Source organism: Lithobates pipiens, unplaced genomic scaffold (assembly GCF_037356315.1).
Source record: "Lithobates pipiens isolate NorthernLeopardFrog02 unplaced genomic scaffold, aLitPip1_a1.2 Scaffold_18, whole genome shotgun sequence".
In the NCBI taxonomy this organism is placed as follows: Eukaryota; Metazoa; Chordata; class Amphibia; order Anura; family Ranidae; genus Lithobates; species Lithobates pipiens.
The window spans coordinates 131,609,736-131,633,680 of NW_027507758.1; the positions used below are offsets into that span (position 1 = coordinate 131,609,736).

The window sequence follows — 23,945 nt, forward strand, 5'->3', positions numbered from 1 at the left end:
TATATGTAGTAGAATACATATTGGCCTACATTTATGAATTTTTTTTAATTTGTTTGGGGGGAGAAATGTTTTATAGCAGAAAGTAAAATAATCATTTTTTGAAAAAAATAAAAAAAAAATAAAAACACTGACTGCCTCTTTGTTTATAGCGCAAAAAAAAGAAAGAACGACAAAAAAAACAAAAAAAAAAACAAAGGTAATCACATACCACTAAAAGAAAACTCCATTTGGTACAGTGTTGCATGATCGCATAATGGCAGTTAATACAACGAAATGCCATAATCGCAAAAAAATGGCCTGCTCATGAGGGGGGGGGGGGGGGGGGTTTAAGTCTTCCGGAGGTCAAGTGGTTAAAGTATAACTAAAACGTAAAACATTTTTAGATTTGTCTAGAGAGGGATAGGGCACATTTCTTTATTGATTTCTGTTCTACTATTAGGAAGAGATTCATCTTATTACTTCTGTTTATCGTTTGAGTGGAAGTGAAAGGAAATTCCAGATTTTGGGTTGTCACTTGAACAAGAGCAGAGGGGAAATCCTACAACAGCACACCAGTTATGGTGACAACTGTCACTTCCCATTTTGGCTTTGGGATGGAAAGTGAAGGAAAATCTCCCCAATGGGAGGATAGGGATTATAACCACCCTTACGCTATCAAAAATAAATAAATAAAATAAAAGCTTTTTATGTGAATATTTCCCCAAAAAAATACCAGTAGTCTTAGAGCTTCTTTCACCAGTAGCAAATAAATTAATCTCTGAAGTATTAGCAGCATGCTTTATGGTATAAGGTGTTACAAAGGCTACATGCAGCAAAAGAATGGAAATCTGTCATTGGAAATATATGTATGAAAACATCACACTGCCTAATTTAGTGCATGTCCTTAAAAAGGTAACAAATGCAAGAAACCAGTCAGTGACTGAAAGAGTAGATGCAAATTCCTCTCAAAATTGTGCTGCCTGTGTTGTACACATGAGCAATAGCAATTTATACCAAATAGAGTATATCCGTTAGCTCCCAGTTGCTTTACTGATGTCCTTGTGGTTAGTTTGGCTAGTGATTAACTGTGTTTTAGACTGCAGAGTGGTTTCATACATTTAGTTAATTCACAAAGTTTTACAAAAGCTTAAAAGGCAAAGTTAAATTTAGACTATTTATGGTGCAACAGGTTCTAGAAACCCCCCTCTTCCCCTAAAGAGGCCTCCTGATGACGAAACGCATAGAAGCGGGAACTTCTGGTTACGTCCTATTCGACTGTTGGAACGCACGCTGGCACTAGGGACCACAGAGCAGCGGGAGCCATCTTTTTGGTGTATCGGCAGACAATTCCCGATGCCAGGACCAAGCACCTTTTTTGTAGGTGTATACACATTTTAACTTGATTTTAATAATACTAATAAAGAGTTACTCTACGTTGTTCCTTCTGGGTTTCTCTCCTTCTCTGAGTTTCTCACCGAGATGTGTATCCCTCGCATTTGGCTGGAGACATAACAGTAATCTAAAACCTGACTGACCCACCTGAATATATACTCAGGGGGGTCCATAACAGCAGGTGAGTGCATACCCTGGTGGGGGCCCCAGGTGGATGCACGGAGTACTCTTCTTGAAGATATTTTTATAAGCATAGTCACCAAAAGCACAGTCACTATTGTGTCCCTGAATATTGTTGGCCTTTTATTATATCATATGGACTTAACTATTTAAGGCACTTTATATTGTATCTTTTAATGTACTTTTTTTGCACATATTTTGCACACAGAAAGGGCAAGCACAGTAGAAAATTATAGAAGGCTCACACTTCCAAATGTTGAATATCAGGAAGGAAAGGTACCAGATGAATAGTGAGGTTGCCTGGCCAGACAACCCATTTCACATGCGATATTAAAGAAAGGGAATAACTTCACAGAGTATTAGCTTAAGGAACAGACAAAAGTCTCTGACACTGGTAACAACTCAAGTACCAATCCTGAAATCAACCTTACTGAAAAGGTCTCATGCACAGGTGATTTTTCAGGTCATTTTTTCTGCATTCCTCTGAACACAGCTTTATTTTAATCTGAATATGTGCATTGTGGTGTTTAGAGTTATATTTTAGAATGGCGATCTGGGGGATTAAAAATGTCCCAAACCTGCATTTGGAGAATCAAATTACTAGCATAATTTACACTTAACACATGCATAAAATGCACAAGTGCAAGTAAATTCATTCTAAATGCTAGAATAAATGAATATTCTAGCCAACAGAATAGGTTTCTACCCATACACTTCTAAAAACACCTTAAACATGCATAATCCTCTGCCAAAACAGCCTTTTTGTTAATGCTGGACCTTTCTGCCCACTTAAGGCTGAAGGACCCAGCATATATAGGAGTGATTAATGCAACCATTTTCATGCAGCCCAAGGGAGGTGCGTGAAAGTACATCCTCCGCAAGGGTAGGCAGCCCAATGCATGTGAATACCATCAAGCAAGAGAATGGGCAAAATACATCCTCAATAGATGTCTCTTCGCCTCGGATGGAGGAATTCTGCATGACCTGTCTAACTTTGAAAACATAACATGGTTCTAAGCATCACCGTGGTCTAGAGAAGAATCCAAAGCAGCGAAGAAGGGACAGGTACCTCAGCAACAGCATTGACCGAGGAAGGGATCTGCAGAAACTCACTCAAAAAGTTGTTGATGTGTGTACTTCAACCCCACAGGATACCCGCAACACAATTTAATTGAAGGCAGACTGCTGACAATCCAGAGGATCACAGGATCCTCCAGCGATGGTTTCTCCCTGCAGAAAATGAAGAAACTCTGTAAATGAGATGCAGGGTGTGTAAAACTCTCTACAGAAGGGACAACTGGTTGAAGAGAGCTAGATGGGAATGACATCTCTGAGGGAGACTATGGTCAACAGCAGAACTCACAACATTGTCTGACATGGGAACCAGATCACTTGGCCCATCACAGAGAGAACTCCCAAAACTTACCAGAGATGCAGGTCCTGAAACATCTAAGTGATGTCGAAAGAGTCCAAATCCAAGGGCCTGAATCATTGTGAGATTCCTCAAAGAGACAGGAGCCAACTGTTCTGGGGAACCAGAATGAAGCTTCAGCTAGTTATGGGGACACCCCTGCATCTGCAACAGGAGGAGTCCCCTCTGAAAGGGGAGAGACCACTCCACAGTGTGTAGATTTCTTTAGCCAGGACTTGAGATTGGCAACCTAGCCATTAGCAACTAATAGCTACCAACAGTAGACATTACTATGCCCTACTGGGTTAAAAATTGTGGCTGTCAGGAACTTCAGAAGAGTTCTGAATAAGAAGGTCTAGAAGGTTTACCCTCTTCAAAGGAAGGTCATCGAAGTGTTCCACAATGGGAATGCCAGGAAAAGGCACTAGGGTAACATACAGCCCACAGTTTTGAGTAGCAGATGCCCATGAAGGACACACTAGGGGCTCAGGTCCTTGTTATGAAAGCAAGCAGTAGGAACAAGGCACTCTTTAAATAAAGCTTTGTGAAATGAGCCTATGACATGCTGCTTTGGGTTTGTGTCAATGGCATGTGACTGAACAATTCACAGATCATTCAGAATTCAATGACAGGTAGATCTGACCTGCAGATGACCTCCTGACTTGCTCTTCAAGCTAGTTTTCTATTCCCAGAGAAGTGAACAAAAGCACGCTGGCACCCTAAAGGAGCTTTTCATTTTAAACCAAATGTGAGCTCTGGAATCAAATACTTATGTGGGGTAACTCACTCCTATCTCAAGCAGTATAGTATAAAGTATGAATGTGCTTTGTTGAAAATAGAGGGAAGGAGAACCCCAAGGGCTGGACTTTAGAGGCAAATTGGACCACATTGTTTATAAATAAAATTTGAACTTTATTCAAACACAGAAATATATAAGATAGCACTTAGAAACATACCATTAAAATACAAGTATGCACATATATACAAGATATAGCTAACAAAAGCTTAATATTTCAGATGGTTTACGTGATATCAAGTGAGCGAGTCCATATGCATCAACACGTTTCACTGATTCTGGCGTGGGTCTTGGCAAACTGACTGAAGCCCATCTTGCCAACCGTAGTACATCCTGACCAAACGGGGTTCATAGTAGGGAGGGAGGCCAAAGGACAACTCCAACAGGGCAATTCTGCTGCTTCATTGTTAAACTCCCAACATGCCAGTCCACCATGCCTTTTTCCATCTACTGATGACGAAAAGGGGTTTGATAGGGTGGACTGGGCATACCTAGAAGCTGTACTGGCTAGGCTGGGTCTCAGCTACAAAATTCTTAAATGGATAAGGGCCTTATATAGCCACCTGGGAGTTCGAGTCAAGGTGAGTGGACTTGCAGCTGTAATTGCTGTGAAAGGGGGTTCTACAAAGTATTGACTCAAGGGGGTGCCATACAAATGTACCCCACACTTTTCACATATTTGTGAAAACATTTGAAAACCATTTATCATTTTCCTTCCACTTCACAATTATATGCCACTGTGTTCGTCAATCACATAAAATCCCAATAAAATACAGTTAAGTTTTTGGTTGTACGATGATAAAATGTGGAAAATTTACAGGGGTATGAATACTTTTTAAAGGCACTGTATACACGCTGTGATTTTAGTAATAAACTTATCTTTAATAACAGTCTTCCATTCAGGAATCACTGGCTGTTGCTGTCCCACGCATTGTGCATTTGGTATCACTTCGCTTGTGACAGCGGCCGACGCTATACAGGAAACATTGGCTTCTGCAGCTCTGCAACCGCTTGCTTTCTCTACCTGCTGGCTTCATTCACAACACTGATGCTCTGGGATGGCAGGTCGGCAACCCGTAATCTGAGATTGCCAACTCCTCATCCCAAAGCAGGAGGTCACGGGCCACATCAGAGGGCTCTGCGGGCCACATGTGGCCCCTGGGCCACTGGTTGGGCACCCCTGATGTACACACTAAATTATGGGTCCCCTTAGAGAAATTCCTGGCTGAACGCAATCTCACTCCCCTTGGCTCTCCAGAGAACATCGGGGTCTTTCAGATTCTGTGTCCCTTGTCACCACCCATGCTCTGAAAATATGGGACGTGCTCCATGCACAGGGGCTATTGTCTCCTCCTGGTTCAATTCCTGGGGAACATCTCTCCTAGTTTTGTACATGGGCAAGGGTTGGAGAGGTGCGTTGTGGTAGATTCATACAAGAACAGGGTCTGGTATCCCTGGACTGGCTCCATGACCAATTTGGTTTCTTCCTGCTGGATGATTAACGCTACAGGCAATTGTGTCATTTTGTCCTCAGGTTATCGGACCCCCATCCTCCCTCACTTCATTTGAGAAGCTATGCATGCCAGCTGCCTGCATTCCACACTCAGTCTTGTATGAGATGCTGCAATTGGCAGTCTAGGGGTAAGCCAATCTGCATACAGGAGTGGGAGAGGGACTTGCAGCACACGTTCACAGACACTCAGTTGGACCACCTGTATCGCCTTATCCATGCGAGTTTTATAGACACAAAGATGCAAGAAAATTGCTTCAAACTATTGACCCGTTGGTATAGAGCAGTGACGGCGAACCTTGGCACCCCAGATGTTTTGGAACTACATTTCCCATGATGCTCTGGCACTCTGCAGTGTAGTTGAGCATCATGGGAAATGTAGTTCCAAAACATCTGGGGTGCCAAGGTTCGCCATCACTGGTATAGAGTAACTGCTGACCAGGCCAGGATTTTTCCAACAGTCTCTGATGCCTGCTGGAGGGGCTGTGGACCGAAGGGCACTTACCTACATATTTGGTGAGAGTGCCCAAAGCTCTGGCCGTATTAGCAGGATATCCGGGCTCAGATCAAAGTGATCTTGGATATTGAGATGCCCGACTCTCCCTTGGAGTTCCTGCTCCACATGCCATCTATTCCTCTCAGCCATTAGCGCAAGTCGGTCCTACCTCATCGCCTGAATGCAGCCAGGCGTTTGATCCCTGTTCACTGGAAAACAGCCCATGTTCCTGGGCGAGCTGATTGGATCCTCTTGGTAAATAACATAATGGCTGCAGAGGAGTGGATGGCAACATGTAGGGACCGATATGAAAAGTTCTATGGGATTTGGGCCACCTGGAAACATTACACTGCCAGTGTATTACAGTCCCCACAGCCATCTATCTCAAGTCCCCATACACCCTTATAGTGGATCTAGCTTAGTTTTGTTAAAGTTCGAGGCAGACCTGCCTGGTTCTGTGAAATATATTTTTAAATTGTCATTCATCTTTTTAGGGATAGTGCTGGCTGTTGTGTGTTTTTGTTTTGTTCTGTTATTTAAATTTGTTTTTCTACCACTTTTATGCTTGATCCCTTCTCATGCACCCCCCCCCCCCCCCCACACACTGATTTACTTACCCCGGCCCATCCCGGTCCTCAAACATGCTTTAAAACTGGGATCATAGCTGCTGACTGGTTTAATGCAGGTATAAGATTGTATTTCAACATGTATGGTTTTAGATGGCTATGCCAATAAGCTTTGCTTGCCAAATTCAAGTCTGTATACCTTTGCCTTCCTGCTAGTTTGGGCTCTCTGCTCTTTTTAAGCTCAATGTTTGTGATAATCATGGACAGTCTCGAGGCACCCAATTCTAAAAAAAAAAAACTATTCTAATAATTTTACATAATGCAGCAACAGCCAAACATGTAGGACCCCCAACGTTAAAGGTCATGTTTTCCTCAAAAGCAAATACACTTTTGTACACTGGTACAGTACTGATTAGTATTCCAATGTTTCTCTTCTCCCTCAATTTCTCTCTCATCAGTCAGATAATGTGACCCCAGTGCCGAGGGAGAGAGGCAGAGGAGGATCAAACAAGGATGCTGTGGAGGCAACAGACATCCTCCTTATCAACTGATGACGTCATTGGTTGTTAGGATGCCAGTGTCTAGAAAGTCAAAATGGTGCATAACGAAAACCTGTGCATTTATGTAATAAAAGACAGAATCTGAAATATTAGGCCTTTGTTGGCTATAATATATATATATATATATATATATATATATATATATATATATATATATATATATATATATATACTTGTTTTTAAAAGGCATGTTTCTACGTGCCAGCTTTTATATTTGTGTTTAAAATGTATTCATTCAATCAGTGTGGTCCAATTTGCCTCTAAAGTCCGGCCCTTGGGTTTCTCCCTCCTATTTTCAACGATTATTTACAGATGTGGCATTAGGAGTGTTTTCAGAAATTATATGAATGTGCTACATAGCGTAACAAAAGGGAGTATAAAAGTGGGACTACTTCTTACCAGTGCACAAAGGGCTCTAGATCATGGAGCGCTTTAGGTTTAGAGTGGAAGACAGCCAGTATTTAATTTAATTTTCATATTGTAGAAACATCACAAAGCAATTGGTTTTAGACTATATATATTTTTTTTTCAATGATCATGAAAACTTAAACAGACCATTAATGCGAATTTAAAATCTTCCAAGACAGATTCCCTGTGTGTGGTATTAGTTTAAGCAATGCATTTCCAAAATTTGCAAAGGCCATGCACACTGTTCAGCAAATCCAGCCAGCCTGACATTTTCTAAAATTTGATTTACGCAAAAATCCAGTTCTCTGGTATTTGAGCAGTTGGCCACAAAATATTTCATCATCATACATTTGATAGTAAACAGCATATTCTTTAAGGCATACTACAAGTCGAATCAACATGTCAATTTACCATGTGTGGTACCCCTTTAGGCAAATATAGTGGACCAAAACAATCAATGGAGGAGATGTATATAGGCCATCTTGTATTCGTATTTATAGGACAAGAATAGGAAATTAAACATACCGTAAATCAGACTTAATATAGTAATGGGAAAAAAAAAAAAAAAAAAAAAAAAACCTCACGGTTGTATAAAGTGGCAACTGTAACTACTTCTACAATTCCAAAGTAATTTCAGACAAAAGCTAACATGTATTGGTTTTCGTGGCAATATATAAGCAAGAGGAAATGAATCATGGGACAGACACAAATACAGAGCAGGTCCTATGATCTTTGAACAAAAAAAATAAATTAAAAAAAAAGGGAAACTAATGAAAGAAAAAAACAGAGGTTTGGCATTGCAGTCCTTTAATGAAAAGGCTAGTTGCCTGACAGGCATGCAGATCATCTGCCTTCAACCCTTTCTGAATCACTGAACTCAAACAGGTATTCAGACAAGGTGCTCCAACTTCAACTTTTTCAAAGGATCAGCATTACAGTTAGGCAACTATGATCTTCAGAAGAGGGTCACCAACGTCAACCAAATATTTCTCTCAGGAATAGTTTCCTAGGGCATTTATTGCCTGGCTGAGGGTAGCTTTAACTTTCATACCAAAGCCATCTTGTATTTAGAGACATACATAAGTTGTGATTAGGGGTTCAGGAGTTTTGGACAAAAGCTTAAAATCAAACAAAATCTATGAACAAAAGAAAAATCATAAATATATATTACAGCGCTCGCAATAAACAAACAAATGACAATGAAACAATTCATTTTGGGTACTAATTTCTATGGATGATTATCGTGAGCATGTGAGAGCTGCTTGGTTTAAATGATGTTAAGCTGCCATCCCTGGCCACCAATATAAGCCTGAAAAGCTAAGGATCCATTCCATCCGGTGAGTGGGGACACAGGAGGAGGTGGTGCGCCCCTCGAATTTTTGGAGCACTTGGATTGGATTGGAGCACATCATTCACTTTTATATGGACATTCACTCACTGATGAATTGGATTATATGATTATTTAAGTCATTGTTTATTACTGCGAGCTCCGTAATATATATTTGTTTCTGTTTTTCAAGTGAATAGCACTTTGTGTACAGCAGCTGCAAGACATACATATTCTTGTAAAAAAAAAAAAAAATAAAAAAAAAAAAAATTCACAATTGTTTCACTTCAGCACGAGTATATATATATATATATATATATATATATATATATATATATATATATATATATTTAGAATAGATTTTGTTCAAAAGCAAAATCATACCCAATAACTGTAACCGATCCCTTGCCATTAGAAGATTTGTTGTCATTTTAGTTTGTAGACGTCGTGCTCTGTCATATTGTTCACCTGCATGCAGAAAAAGAACATAAATCACACCATCAGGTTACCAGCAGTTGCTAAAGGGTTGAGTTCATACTTCAGGTAAAATAGAACACTTGATAGGCTTTTTAACCATTTTTTTTTATTTTTTTTTTTTTTATTTTTTTTACAATACTGCAGTAAGATCTCATTTTCATGACAATATGCATTTAGACCATCTTTTGCTTGGGTGATTTTTTTTTTTGTAACAGAAAAGTTATTAGCGAATAAACAAAATGATTCATTGAACATTGGAGGTATGTGATCCATTGAAATAACAAATGGAGATATATTTGCTTGGGTGATTTTAATATGATTCTGCATAGCCACTATGCCCACTATGTTTCCCAGACTGTAAAAATTTGGGAAAATTTACTATGGTGGGCGCTTGCTGATTTAAGTAGCAAGATACTCCATTTCTGTTTTTCAGCCAATTAGAAAACCATGTTTAAAACGGATTTGATTGTCAGTGCATCCCAACTTCCTAATATCAAGGACATGGACTATCTTCCACACCTCCTGCCAGATCAGTCCACCTGCTGGATGAACCATTCAACAGTCACGGAAACCTGTCTCTCTTGATTGGATACAATCCAACAATCCATTTGCTGTTATTACTGCCTGACAAACCGGATATACTGCAAGAATAGACCATTTTCATCATAGATAACATTAATATGTCTTAAGCACCTCAGCTTGCAAAACCTTTTAAATTCATGTACAAGCTAAACTGTCCACCCATATTAAATTCTTTCATGAGGTTCTCCTTGGAGGAGATAGCAGCAGCTTTTATGACTCATTCTTCACTGGCATATGCTACAGGCAAGAATAGAACAGATCCATTATGTCAAAACTAAGAGAAAACACACACACACACACACACAAACACACACACACACAAAAAAACTTGACTATTATGTTAAGATGCCTGGCACACTACAATTCGAACCAGCCATGGTTTTACTGGCCTTTCCAGATGGTCAGATTATTGATAACAGGGGCGTCGGCAGGGGGTGGCTAGGGGGGGCTGGAGCCCCGAATGGGTCCCCGAAAAGCCCAGAGTCTCGGGAAGGCTCCATCCAATTGCTAGCCCTGAGCACCGCCGGCCGCTGCCGAGTGGGGACCGATCTGATCTGCCACGTAAACTAGCAGCCAGGTCCCGCCTTCTGGAGCTATGATGGACGTCCCACTGGTCCAACAGCGGGACGTGCGACGTCCATCATAAGCGCTGCACGATCCAGAAGGCGGGAATGACAAGGCCGCCGCTGCGTCGCACCACTTCACCGAGATCCCCGCTCGGCAAGATCCTCATGGCAGCAGAGGAGCGGTCGGGTGATCTGTCAGTGACTGCGCTGGGGGCGGATGGCAGAATGAAGAAGATCTCGGTGGCAAGGTCAGTGTATGTTAGGTAGGTGTAATTGTATGCATGTCAGGTAGGTCAGTGTATGTTTGGTAGGTAGGTGTATGTATGTAGGTGAGGTCAGTGTATGTATGTAGACATGCATGTAGGTGAGGTCAGTGTATGTATGTAGGTGAGGTCAGTGTATGTATGTTAGTTGTATTTTTTTGCCACCTAGCAACGCCCCTGATTGATAACCTCAAACTAGTGACAGATAGCTTTCAAAAGTTCTTTCAGGAATTGTAAATAAACAAACAATATAATATACAACAGCCAAACTGGGGGATTATTTGCACCAATCGGATCTCCCTCAGCTTACAGTCACACGGGTTCAAATGCTGGATGCACATTTTTATCTATGCAATTTTGTTTTTGTTCCGGTTTTTGCTCTGTTTACATGCAGGTGTATGACAATGTTGTACATTTTGGCTTACTACATGTTCACTTTACTTTTTTTTCCCCCTTTGTCTCAAACTTGGTTTTCTTGTACCCTGAAAATCTATAAATAAAATGGAGAAAAAAATAAAAATAAAAAAAAAAATAAAAAAAAAGAAGGGGGGGGGGGAATGGGGAGGAGAACCCTTGTTACAATCCTGGTATCCAACTACAACAGGGAAATAGGCCTGTGTGACTCCGGGACCAAAGGTAGGTTAATTACGGGACTTATTCACCCTTGTCAAACGGGTTTCATTCCAGGTAAAAACACCACTATTAAACAATAGGAAAATGTTTCTACAACTTCAAATGAAACACAGTTCTGAAGGTTTAAGGGTCCTGGGTAGGGATGAGATCAAGGTTCGGTTCAGTCACAAGTCCGAACCAAACTTTGGCTGTTTGGGCATTCGTACGAGCGTGAAAACATTTACACAACCATCAGAAGCTGAAAATCATATGATAGCTGCCCACTGTACCTCCCCACAGAATGGGAGTATGGGTATAACAGGAAGGAGATAGAAAAAAATAAAAATAAAAAAAAATAAAAAAAACACAAAACAACCTACCTTGGAGCCATCTGCCAAATTCGTGGCAGCTATCATGGTGGAATCAGAATGAATGGTTTAACATAGCTGACAGGATGAAATCTGCTGTAACACTCCAGGTTCGAATACTGCTCCATCTCCACCCGCTTGCACTCCCACCCTGGTGTCTGGATGCCGACACAGGGGTATACCCACACACCAGGCATATTGCTGTCCATTCAGGGAGACACGTTCCACCTGAGGCAACACGGGGAGGGTTTGGAGCCTGACCAAAAGTTATCAAGGGAGGAATCCACTAGAGCAGTGATGGCGAACCTTGGCACCCCAGATGTTTTGGAACTACATTTCCCATGATGCTCATGCACACTTCAGTGTTGTTGCGCATCATGGGAAATGTAGTTCCAAAACATCTGGGGTGCCAAGGTTCGCCATCACTGCACTAGAGCCTATGAACTCATTCTCCTCTGGCAGAGAAGGAACCTTGAGAAATACCAAGAAGGTGATGGGGAGGGAAGGTCCCACAACTAGAATACTTAAAGGGGTAGCAGCTATCAATGTCTTTTCCTGGCAGTTTAAAAAAAAAAAAAAAAAAAATTAAATTTTGTGAATTTAAGTACTGCCTCAAAAATGTCTATATGTCACAGAGGTACACCTCTTCATGGGCAGAATTTGGGTACCCCAGCACCCCATAGGCATTTTATTTCAGCACTTGCCTACCAGGGCAATTTTGACTTTTATCTTTATTTTTTTAATATACACATACACAAGGGGGGCTCTGCTATCAGCTGTGAATGCAGCCTAAATCTTGTGCCAAGATATATTTGTTCATGGGTGGACCATTGTTGGTCTGTATATTATGCAGTTTACAGTGTTCATCATGTTAAAATTCTCTTTGTACTTATATTATATATGTTTGCACAACTGCAACAAAAGGGTTTTTTCTATTTAACTGTAAAATCCATTTCTTGGAGTACAGTACAAGACAGGCAGATTGTAGAGGACTGGGTATATGCTTCCACCTTCAGGCAATTGAACACTGGTAAAGCAGACTACCCCTATATAACCCCTCCCACTAATAGCAATCCTGATATTTTTTTTTTTTTTTTTTTTTACCAAGTAATAAGCAGATACACACAGGGAAGGTTGTGGTTTCCTGTATTGTACTCTAAGAAATACATTTTACACACAACTCAAAAATCCTGTTTCTTGAGTGTACAGTACAGGGAACTGGCATATTCAAAGAAAACTGGGTTATATGTTGCTACCTTCAGGTGACTAGACACTGGCAAACTTAACTGTAAGGCTCCATGCACACTGGAGCTCATAAACTTCAGTTTATTGGAGTTTGGGCGTTTTTTTTTTTTTGTTTTTTTTTAAAAGCCCATAAACGCCACTCTATGTTAGCCGATGTGTCCATGCACACATGGACGTTTTTTAAGCTTTAATGAGCAGTGGAGTTTATGGGCTTTTTTCTGAACGCCAGAAATTTGCGGTCAAAGTGCTGTTTTCACTGCCAAAAAACTACACAGGCGATAAACGCTCATAAACACGCGTTAATTAGCGTTCGGCGTTCTATTTTTTCAATGCACTGTGGGATTTTTGGAGTGTCCTCTGTGCATTTTTATTAAAAACACCCATAAACGCCAACGCTATAAAACACTCAAACGCTAGTACAAAACGCTGTTAAAAGCACGTTTTTCAACCAGCGTTTTCTGCCAGCAATCTGGCATCCAGAAAAAGCTTTTTTGAGCTTCAGTGTGCATGGAGCCTAAAGACCTCCTGAATTAGGGCACTGCTCCTTGGCATGTTGTGCAAGTTAGCTGCGTGGTTCTATACAAGTCCATGGCAGCGGCAATCCATTCAGGTGTGACCCAGTGTGTGAAGACCCCAGCTGTGTCCTTTCACAGGTTGAGAAGTAAAATTAAAAAAATAAAATAAATAAGTTCTTTAAAAATTCACCACCTTTCTGGCCCATTGCCAATCCCCCCTGCCTATATGAGGGATTCAAAAGGATCTTCCCAAGAATAGGCTATTTCAGCCTCTCTGTCTCCAAAACTCAGATACCATTTATGTTTTCCTGTTTGATCAAGATGCGCTCCCGTTAAAAACTGGAGCCTCAAGATTCCATCTGACTAAAAGTTACCAGTATGGGCTCCAGGTTCACAATTCACTGAGAAAATAAAAGAAGAAGTGAGAAAAGAGAAGTGCTGATGCTCGAGCACATTGCTGGTTCGAGCTCGGGTATTTAAGGAGACTGGGGGAGCTGAACATGAGATTCTTTTACCTTAAAGTGGTAGTAAATCGCAGTTGAAGAAAAAATAAATAAATCCCCTGCAAGGCAATGTCTATCCATGCCTTTGAGAAAGGGCAACACGATTCGCGAGCCGCAAGGCTTCACTGCTGGTTTCCTTTACCCAAGATGAAGCCATCAGCACCTGAAAGTCAATTCAAGAATTGGCTTGGGTGAGAACACTGTGGTATTCCTGGACAGGCAAGTGCCCTAATAGTAGAAGTCAGCAGCTACAGTATTTGTGGCTGCTGACTTTTTGGGGGGGGCTCAGCTTTAGCCTTGCATTACCTGGTGAAGGCCTTTGTGCGCAGAGTTGATCATTTAGCTCCTCTTAGATGCTTTCCAGTGATGTTGTGGGATCGTAAAATACTTTTGGCTATTCAAATGTTTACCTTCGAACCTATCTGGATTATTCCCTTAGCTCAGCTCACTTGCAAAGTGTTTTTTCTTGTTGCCATTACTTCTGAAGTGCATCAGAGTTGGTGGCATTGTCTTGTAAGGAACCTTCCCTGGTGTCTTTCAAGGTTTGTTCTATGATGGAAGGCTTACTTTCTACCAAAAATGGTCTCCTTCTTTCATATTAACCAGGATGTCATCTTTCGGTCTGGCACCTAAGCACCCTAGACATATCTCTGTTCACTCACTGGATGTTGATTGTGTTGTATGAGGACATGTATGGCTATGGCAGTCCTTAGACTTCCGCATTCTTTTTATTCTCCCTGAAGGCTCTCACAGGAGACATCCTACTTCTCGTTCCCCTATCACTTAGTGGATTCATCAGGTCATTGTTCAAGAAACCTTTCCTCTACATGATACGGTTCCTCCCTTTTCTGTTAAGGCCCATTCCACTAGGTCTGTGGGAGTTTCTTGGGCCTTTTCAGAATCGAACATCTGTTTCACAAAATTTGTTAGGCTGCCACATGGTCTACTGTTCACGTTTGTTAGGTTTTACTACGTGGATGATCAAGCCTCCGCTGATGCCGCCTTTGCTTGTAAGAGGCTACAAAATCAGCTGTTTAGTTAGGGTCTCATGGAAAAGAGCCAGGATGAAAATGGTCAGAAAGGCTACCAAGAGACCTAGAGCAACTCTGAAGCAGTTGCAAAAATTTATGACAAAGAGTGGTCATTGTGTGTATGTGACAACCAGATCACAAATTCTCCACAAATGTGGCTTGTATGGGAGGGTTGCAAGAAAAAAAGCCACCACTCAAAGGGTCACATGCAGTAACGACTGAGCTTTGACAAAAACGAACCTTAAAAGATTCTGAGACCACATGGAAAAAGGTTTTATGGTCAGATGAGACTAAAATTAAATTTGGCCTCAACACCAAATGTCTAGCAGAAATCCAATACAGCTCACCATCCAAATGACACCATCCATACAGTAAAGCATGGGGTGCTTCTCTGCAGCAGGGACTGGATCACTTGTCAGGATAGAGGAAAAAAAATGGATGGGGCAAAAATACCATAAAATTCTTGAGGAAAATCTGCTTCCCTCTGCCAGAAAGCAGTCAATGGGAGGAAGGTTTACCTTCCAACATGACAATGACCAAAAGCACACAGCAAAAATGACCACAGTGGCTGAAGGCTAAAAAGGTGAATGTTCTTGCATCGCTCCGGTCAGAGCCCAGACTTAATCCTCATTAAAAATCTGTGGAATGACTAAGATTGCAGTCCACAAACGGTCACCAAATTTAACTGAACTTGAGCAGTTCTGCAAAGAAGGGTGGGCAAATATTGCAAAATCTAGATGTGCAAAGCTAGTAGAGATATAGCCCAACAGGCTAAAGGCTGAAATAGAAACAAAACGTGGTTCAGCAAAATACTGAAAAGAGGGGGGGGGGGCGGTCGGGGGAATCATTTTTACAACTCAGTAATTGTTTTTTTTTTTTTTTTCTGCCATGTTTGTGTTAGAGATATATATATATATATATATATATATATAATATCTCTCTCTCTCTCTCTCTTTCACTGGACGTTATAAGTTGTACTGAGTAAATACGGCTAGATAAAAACAGTGTCAGTCTTCATTTCAGGCTGCAAAGCAAAAAAACATTTTGATCATTTCAAAGGGGGTGATTCTTTTCTATACCTACTGTATGTGCATTATAAGAACAAGCAGCAACGCACAATCGCTGTAAAGCGTGAAGCAAAGTCTGAATATACAGTACAGTATATTGCATCTTTGAGTTCCTAAAACATGCATCGATAAGGACATTTACACCGATTTGATCTCTTCCATACATGTACCTAAGAAATATTGAAAGGTCTTTACATTTCCTTCAACATGACCAAGAGTAATGACTCCTACAGAAAATCATAACTAAAGAAAATTAAAAGTTCAACATTTAAATATATGGACAACAACATGTATTTAATTACCTTGCCCTGTTACTGGTACTGCAATTCCCTTTTCCAGCTCCTGAATTCCTTTCTTGTACCATTCTACAGCTTGATCCTTTTGATCTTAAAACAAAAAATATTAAACAATCAAAACTGAAATATACAGTATTACTAACAACTTAGTGACTGAGGTTAAAACAAATGTTAATATCTGTACACAATTTTGCAACTTTGACCCATGTTTGTAGAACTACTATATTAAATCGCAACTACTTTGTGTAACCTGATGGATTATACTGGTTTTTTTTTTCAGGACAAAGTGGGCTTTCCTTTGGTGGTAAATGGTAACGGATATCTCCAGTTTTTTTTCAAATATAAAAACTGCCCCAAAATTGTAAAAAATAAAAATAAATAAATAATAATTTTCACATTTTTAAATCTAGCTGTACATTACTTGCCATTACCATAATATATCACCAAAAAACACAAAATAAATTTGTCTGCTCCTGGTAATCGCAGTGATACCGCATATGTGTATGTTAGTTGTCGTTTGTACCAGTAGTAGGGCCCAGAAACAATGGTTCTCATTTTGTTTTGTTCTAAAACCCTCCGACACCAACAGTAACCGACACTAATTTTTAAAAAGTTTTTTTTTTTTTTTTTTTTTTTTTAAATCCTACCCAAAATATACCTACCCTTTCACCGCAACACTGACCTAGATCAAACCTTGAGCCAGCCATTTTTTCTTTATTTTGTATTTTTTATTATTATTATTATTATTATAATTGTATTTTTTTTTTAATTAAATTAAATTAAACACACTTGAGTTTATTTATATCTTCAGGTCTTGCAAGGAGAGAAAGATGAAGAGGAAGATGCAATGCATCTTTCTCTCCATTCAGAAGAGAAAGAGAAAACACGGAGTGGGCTGCACAATGACCAATCACTGCGATATTCTCTGATTGGTCAGTTGACCCATAACCAGGAGTCTTGAGTCCCGATCGTAAGTATGAGACCTGTGGATCCCAGTGAGCCCAATCTCAGTGCTGGGAGCGAGTTCTCAGAACAAAGATACGCAGATATGTGGCCTCGCAGATAAAAGCCTACTTCAGTAAGAGTCACATGTCTGCGTACAGTAGGGGGTAAATTACTACACAGATTGACCCCTATTACTCATATTCCCAGATACAGAATTGCTGCATTTTGTTTTCCCTTTAGACTTATTTTTCTTTACTTTCATCTGGCGATTATGCCAGTAACACACTTCCTATCCAGGGTGTCCCTATGCAGAAGTAGTGTGGTCGCCTTTGGTTGCTGGCTCCTGGATTTGACCTACAGAACACTTCTCCCTTTTAGGAGATGAGTAGACTTGCCCGACTCCTGGTACCCCCTAGTGACCGATGTAGGCCACAGCCATGAGATTGTTTGCTTTCACCCCGATCAGATACCTCTGCAGAAGAGGGTCCAGTGATACAGATCCATTTTCATCACTCTGAGCTCCAGGGTGTTGATAAAGAGCTAGGTATCCTTGAGTGGCCATGTTCCTTCAACCATGAGAAAGTGGAACACTCCTCCCCAACCTAACCAGCTATTATCATTGCCTTCCATCGCTCTGCGAGAAATTACAAACTTTAAGACGATAAAATAAATACAATTCTAAGCTATAATATTACTCCAGATCAGTGTTTTTCAACCTCGTCAGTCAAGGAACCGTTAAGAATTGTTCACAAATGTAGGGCACACCTGTGGGCTCGATCCCATTCTTGCTCTTTAAAAACATGCAACAAAAAAAAAAAAAAAAAAAAAAAAAAAAAGGTGTCGGCATGCTTTTTGCTGCACCAAAGCGATTGGTACTGCAGTACTATGTGAATGCATGTGCAAATTAGCTAGCTACGTGGGAGTACCATTAAGTATCAATGGTACCTGTGTGTCTCTGCAAAAGGCATTGTATTCTTGTGCAGTGCGGTAAAATGTGAGCCTTTGCCCTGCACCCGGTGTGAACAAGCCCTAAAATGTAGTTTGAGAGGCAGAATTCAGTGGTCCATAGGTTGTAAATCCTCTCCCCCTCAAATCTCCCCTGCTAGCACAAATCCCCCCCCCCTCCAAAATCTCCCCTCCCACCCCAAGCACAAATGTGGGGTGGGGTGGGCTGCCCCCCCCATCCTCCTCCCCTCCCAAATCCCAGCGTCTCTCTCCCTCTCCAGTATGTATACTGGAAATAACAGAGAACACACTCAGATCTGAATTTGCAGGGACTCATTACTGCCCCTCCACCCACTATTTCTGCTGCCAGGACAGCGTGGGGAAGAGGCAGGGGCAGTAATCAAACCCTCTACAGTCCGATCTGACTGTGTTCTCTCAACTTCCTAAAGTGTTAATAAACCAAAGACCCTGCATTCACTATATCTGGTCTCTCACAGTACACAGAACATATAAATATAATCTGCTAAATACCCTCCTTAGTAGTATATAGCAGTTTTATAACTATCAGTGTCTGGTTAAAACCTGTAGGAGGAATTTTAATACTACTCTGGGTGTCCTATGAGGCTGCAGGACCCCTGACCCTCTGTCTAGACAGTGCTGACTGGCCCTGTGCTGATCACAAGAGCATGTGCAGCTTGTCCCAAATGCTCTGTTCTATCAGGAGATGGATTGGGAACAGTGGAAGAAGGGAAGGATCAGAGAAGACAGGATCAAACAGACCTTTTACACAATGCAGAGGCTCAACCCCTTAGGTTCCACAGTGAGTATAACAAGCATGCCTTACCGCGTATACACACTGATTTTACTGTTGTGGCTTTAGTAACACTAACACAGAGGAGGGAGATAGCACAGCCTGCATCTCTTCCCAGCTCTCTCCTCCTCTATGCAGTTATCTGTTCTGTTGTTGGCAAAAACAGAAAGATGTGCCGGCTACCTGACCTTTCCTTTGCAACTGAAGACATCGGTTGGCAAGACGCTGAAGGGGGGCCAGCACAGCTGTTTTGCCGGCAACAGTACAGAGAACAGCATAGAGCAGCAGGGAGCCGGATGTAGGTGCGGGCTGTGCTCTCCCCTCCTTTCTGTGTGTACAGGAGTTAGAGAATGCAATCAAATTAGACTGTACAGGCAGATTTTAGTATTTTTGCCACGGCACTCCTTAAGGCTCCCTGTGCACCCCAGGGTGCCACAGCCCACCAGACCTTGCTCCAGAGTATTTTGTAACTTACAACATATATTTGTAAAATAAAGTTAGGCGCTGTTACTTATCAGAATATAAGCCCTGCTATGTGCCCAATAATTTACCTCTCTTCCAATCAATACTCCAAATAAACGCAATACTGATAATAGAATGTGAGAAAACCATTAAATGAAACAAGGTGAAAATACAAACACATACTACTACATTCATAAATTCATGTGCCACAACCAGGACTGGAATTGTGCAAAAAAAAATATTTCTAAATAAAATGTGTATACTTGGTGTGAATAAAATGACATAAAACTGCAACAAATAATACATTTTTTTCTTTATTAAAGTCCACTATAATGTATTGTCAAGTCTTTATGACCATCCACTGTGCTGTATTAAAAAAGGAATCCTACGGACTTGAATTGTGCTCTAGATTGTGCAACAATCTAAATGCACGCACCAGAGCCCCAAGATCACTAAGACCAATCATGTCTTATCAATAGAAGATGTAATATTCAAACTCTCTTCAACAATGATCAAACACCTCTCCAATGGTGGTGTTCTCCCATCAGGCAATTGGCCCCATTTATTAGGAAATGGGCAGATAACAAGGTGATCATGCAACACAGTTTAACCTCTTGCTTACGGGCACTTAAACCCCCCTCCTGCCCAGACCAATTTTTAGCTTTCAGCGTTGTCACACTTTGAATAACAATTGCGCGGTCATGCTACACTGTAATCAAAATAAAAATTTTATCCCACACAAATGGAGATTTCTTTTGGTGGTATTTAAACACTGCTTGGGTTTTTTGGGGGGGGGGGGGGGTTAGCAAGAAAAAGACAGAAATTTGTGAAAATAAATAAATAAAGTTTGATATTTTGTTATAAAATTTATAAAAACAAAAACGGGTCATTTTTCTCCTTGATGGATATATTCGCTGATGAGGCTGCACTGATAGGCACAGATAAGGTGGCACTGATGGGCACTGGCAATGAGGCACTTTGGTGGTGACTTTTATAAGTGGCACTGTGGGCACTGATCAGTGACACTGGTGGGCACTGGTAGGTGGCACAGAAGCCTCTGCAGAGGCTCTCCACGATCGGGACTGATGTCCCTGGTGATCGGCTTTTTTAGCGGTTCTGTTTACATCACATGATCAGCTGTCATTGGCTGACAGCTGATCACGTGGTAAGGGGTCAGGAATGACCCCTTACGCCGATCTGTGATCAGCCGAGTCTCATAGACTCGTTGATCAGAGCGCGCCCTGCAGGGGGCGCTCAGGCCACATTAGCAAGGGAGGACTTCCATGGACGCCCTCCCGGTAAATTTGGTCTGCACTGCAGCCGTCTTTTGGCTATAACGCAGAAGGAAAGTGGTTAATAAAAGAAAAAAAAAAAAAAAAAAAAGAAGACCTTAAAAACAAGAGACATAAAATCTGCTTACACTAAAATGTGCCCCGACCGCTCGCGTAATACGGCACAGCGATTGTCACAATTGTACATTGCAATGAGGGTGCACCTTACGCCGGCCAGACTGTACAAGATGGGGATTGGGGAAAATGATCAATGCACCAGGTGCGCCAGGGACCATGGAGATCTCATTCATTCATTGTGGCGCTGCCCCAAGCTACATCTCTATTGGAGGAGAGTCATTGAAACTCTCAATGAGGTCTTCATGGTGAAGGTTCCACAAGACCCAAAAGTGTGTATCCTAGGCATTGTGGATGACCTCCCAATTGAGGAGAACCCCAAGAAGGCCATTGGCAGAGCTATTTCCCAGGCCCGTAAACGTATCCTTCAACACTGGAGAGCGAGTGACCCTCCAAGGTTGAGGGAATAGATAGCTCAGATGGGAGCTACATTACGCTTGGAAAAGTACTTTTATCAACACCGGTGCCGCCCAGGAAAATTTGAGTAATTGTGGGCTCCTTGCCTCAATACCCCAGGGTTATCCCCCCTGGAACAGATTGCTTATCTAAGAAATGAACAGAAGAGTCATAACTGAGGATATAAATGTATAACAAGGGAGTGCGGTATAGACAGGCTCGGGTGCTGAGGCCCGATAGGCCAAATAATCTACTTAAGATAGAATGCTGTATGTAAGGGAGACAATATCATTTATACCGTAGTGGTACGTTGCATTGACAAGTGAGCTGTACTTTTCTTTTTATGCTGTAAGTTTTGGTTCTTGTATGAACATGTATGTTACCTTGATTTTTTGTACCAGCCCCGACCGGCGCCAGCTAAATCAGCCGCACAATGCCACTGGCAATCAGAAACTTGCTCCAGAGAAACGTTCGCCCCTCCGTTACCTTGTGGGATCCGGTGTGCATTCTGCCGAAAACCAGATGTGATATAAAACGGTCATCCACTACTTAAAGTGGTTGTAAACCATTACAACCAACTTTGACCTAGATTAAAGCCCCGTACACACTATCAGATTGTCTGCTGAGTTTTTCCTTCAGATTTACCAAAACCATATAATATGAGGTCAAACCTTAGGAGTTTCAATGTGTATGCAATCAGGCAGGCCCTTCTACTACATGGTTTTGGTAAATCTGAAGGAAAAACTCAGCAGACAATCTGATAGTGTGTACGGGGCTTAAGGCTTACCTGTAGGTCCAAGAAATATCTCCTAAACCTACACGGTTTAGGAGATATTTGCCTAAAGACAGGCACCGCTGTCTATGGCGCATGCGCCGTAGACAGTGGTGCGCTGGCGCACTGAGCGCGCCGCAGTCAACGGCGATATGCCGCGAGTGGCGGCTCCCGTGGACATGCGCGGGAGTGACTTCATCGTGGCTTTGCTGAATGACAGCAGCGGAGCGGTGAGACCCACCGAGAAGATGGATGCGCCGTACTACAGGGGACAGTGGTGACTTCGCTGGCTTCTGCGTCAGGTAAGTGACACATAATGGACTACTATGCGATGCATAGTAGTCCATCGTGCTTTACCTTTGCAGGGAATGAAAGAGGAAGTAAACCCATCAGGGTTTGCTTCCTCTTTAACAGCTCCCTATATTTACCAAGTTAGTCAACTTTGTTCAAATAATAGAAATTCTATTGTTTCCTGATGATGCCTCTATAGGCAAAATGCATAGAGGTTGGGTTGCTGCCTATTGACATGGATAACCATTTACATGACATCCGGTTTTCAGTGGAACGCACGCGGGGTCCCTCAGTTATCATCCGCCAGTCATCCGAATCAGCACAAACACTATGCCTGGATGGGACTGATAAGCAAACATCACGCTAGAAGAGCAAATGGCCATCTGCAGGCCTACTCTACAAAAATGACACAGCTGTGCTTCTACATATCTGTCAACCCGCACACTGCAATGTGCACCTGTCTACTCAGCACATAGTGGGACATATACCAATAATATTTTGGAATACTTTCAAGCACAGAAAATAAGCTACATAAAGCATCTCAGAAAACCACTTCTCCCACCCCAAGGTGCTTTCCTACAAGTGAAAAAAGCATCCCCTCGTTTGTACGGGACATAACCACACAAACCCAAAGCCCTTGAAAACTTTTAGCATTTTTTTTTAATCAGCTGCAGCATTGCCACCAGCTGATTCTACCACTCTAGAAAAAAGGGGGGATCTTATTCATCTCTTTTTTTTATTTATTTTTTTAGGTCAAGTTGTAACATAACCTTAAAAGAAGGGAGAGAAAAAAAAAAAAAAAAGCACACCGGTAAAGCACGGCAAAAAACTTTTTTTCGTTTATTTCCCCTGGTAATCCTAACAGTAACACAATTCCTGTTTCAGACCTTATTTACACTAACAGTTGGAGAAGGGCCCCCCCCCCCCCCCCAAATCCCTCCCCCCATAGCAGAGACCTCAAGTCTCTGCTATGGAGCGGCGGATGTCAGTGGACACATTTATTTCAGGTACTTATATAGCGCCGCCAATTTACACAGTGCTTTACATATACATTCACATCAGTCCCTACCCTTAAGGAGCTTACAATCTAATGCTCACTGACCCTTGCAGCCATCCGATCCTGTCCGGCAAAAACATTGGATCAGGTGACAGTCAGCAGTCCATTTTCATCCAATTGCCCCATAGAGGAGAGCAAGGCTGTGTCCATTCTGCATGGTGGAGTGGACACAGACTTGTCATCCGCCTGCTCAACGGTGAGATCTCTGCTGTGCAGGCGGATGCAGGTTACAGACATGCCTATGTAAAACCAGCCTTATGCTGGTCATACACTATACAAAAAAAAAAAAAAAATCTTCCGAAATTTGGTCATTTAGACAGTTTGTTCATTATTTGGCCAGTTACTGGGCACAAGAAAAAATAAATAATGCTAATCGGAGCGTTTTTGAGCTGAAAAAAAAAAAAACGAAGGACAGGTTTGGAAACTTGCTGGCAATCGAACGATAAATTGGAAAGTTAATGCATTTTCCATCTGAACTGTTTTTTGCACTATGTGTAAAAAAAATAAAAAATAAAAAAAAAAGTCGATTCGTTTTTCGACAATGGGGCCGGCCAATTTTTCATAAAGTGTATGGCCAGCATTAGGGTGAATTCAGAAAGAAGTACTAAAGCAAACAATTTTTGCCGGCAGCATTGTCATTCTGGGGAAAGGGTAGTGTTAGGCTAGCAGATTTAGATGGACTTGACTAACAAATTAAAGCTGGACTAACA

The 23,945-nt window shown here is 41.5% G+C and overlaps 1 protein-coding gene across 2 annotated transcripts in view; it reads right to left on the bottom strand.

Annotated features, from left to right (window-relative positions):
• The window catches only part of SPAST (spastin), a 77,079-nt gene that overhangs the window by 49,298 nt on the left and 3,836 nt on the right, over positions 1-23,945 (bottom strand). For both annotated transcript variants that reach the window (XM_077486131.1, XM_077486130.1), the window contains exons 2-3: positions 16,157-16,240; positions 9,010-9,093 (exon numbers count right to left, since the gene is read on the bottom strand). In XM_077486131.1, coding sequence (XP_077342257.1) covers positions 9,010-9,093; positions 16,157-16,240 — 168 coding nt within the window. The remainder of the gene's footprint in view (positions 1-9,009; positions 9,094-16,156; positions 16,241-23,945) is intronic.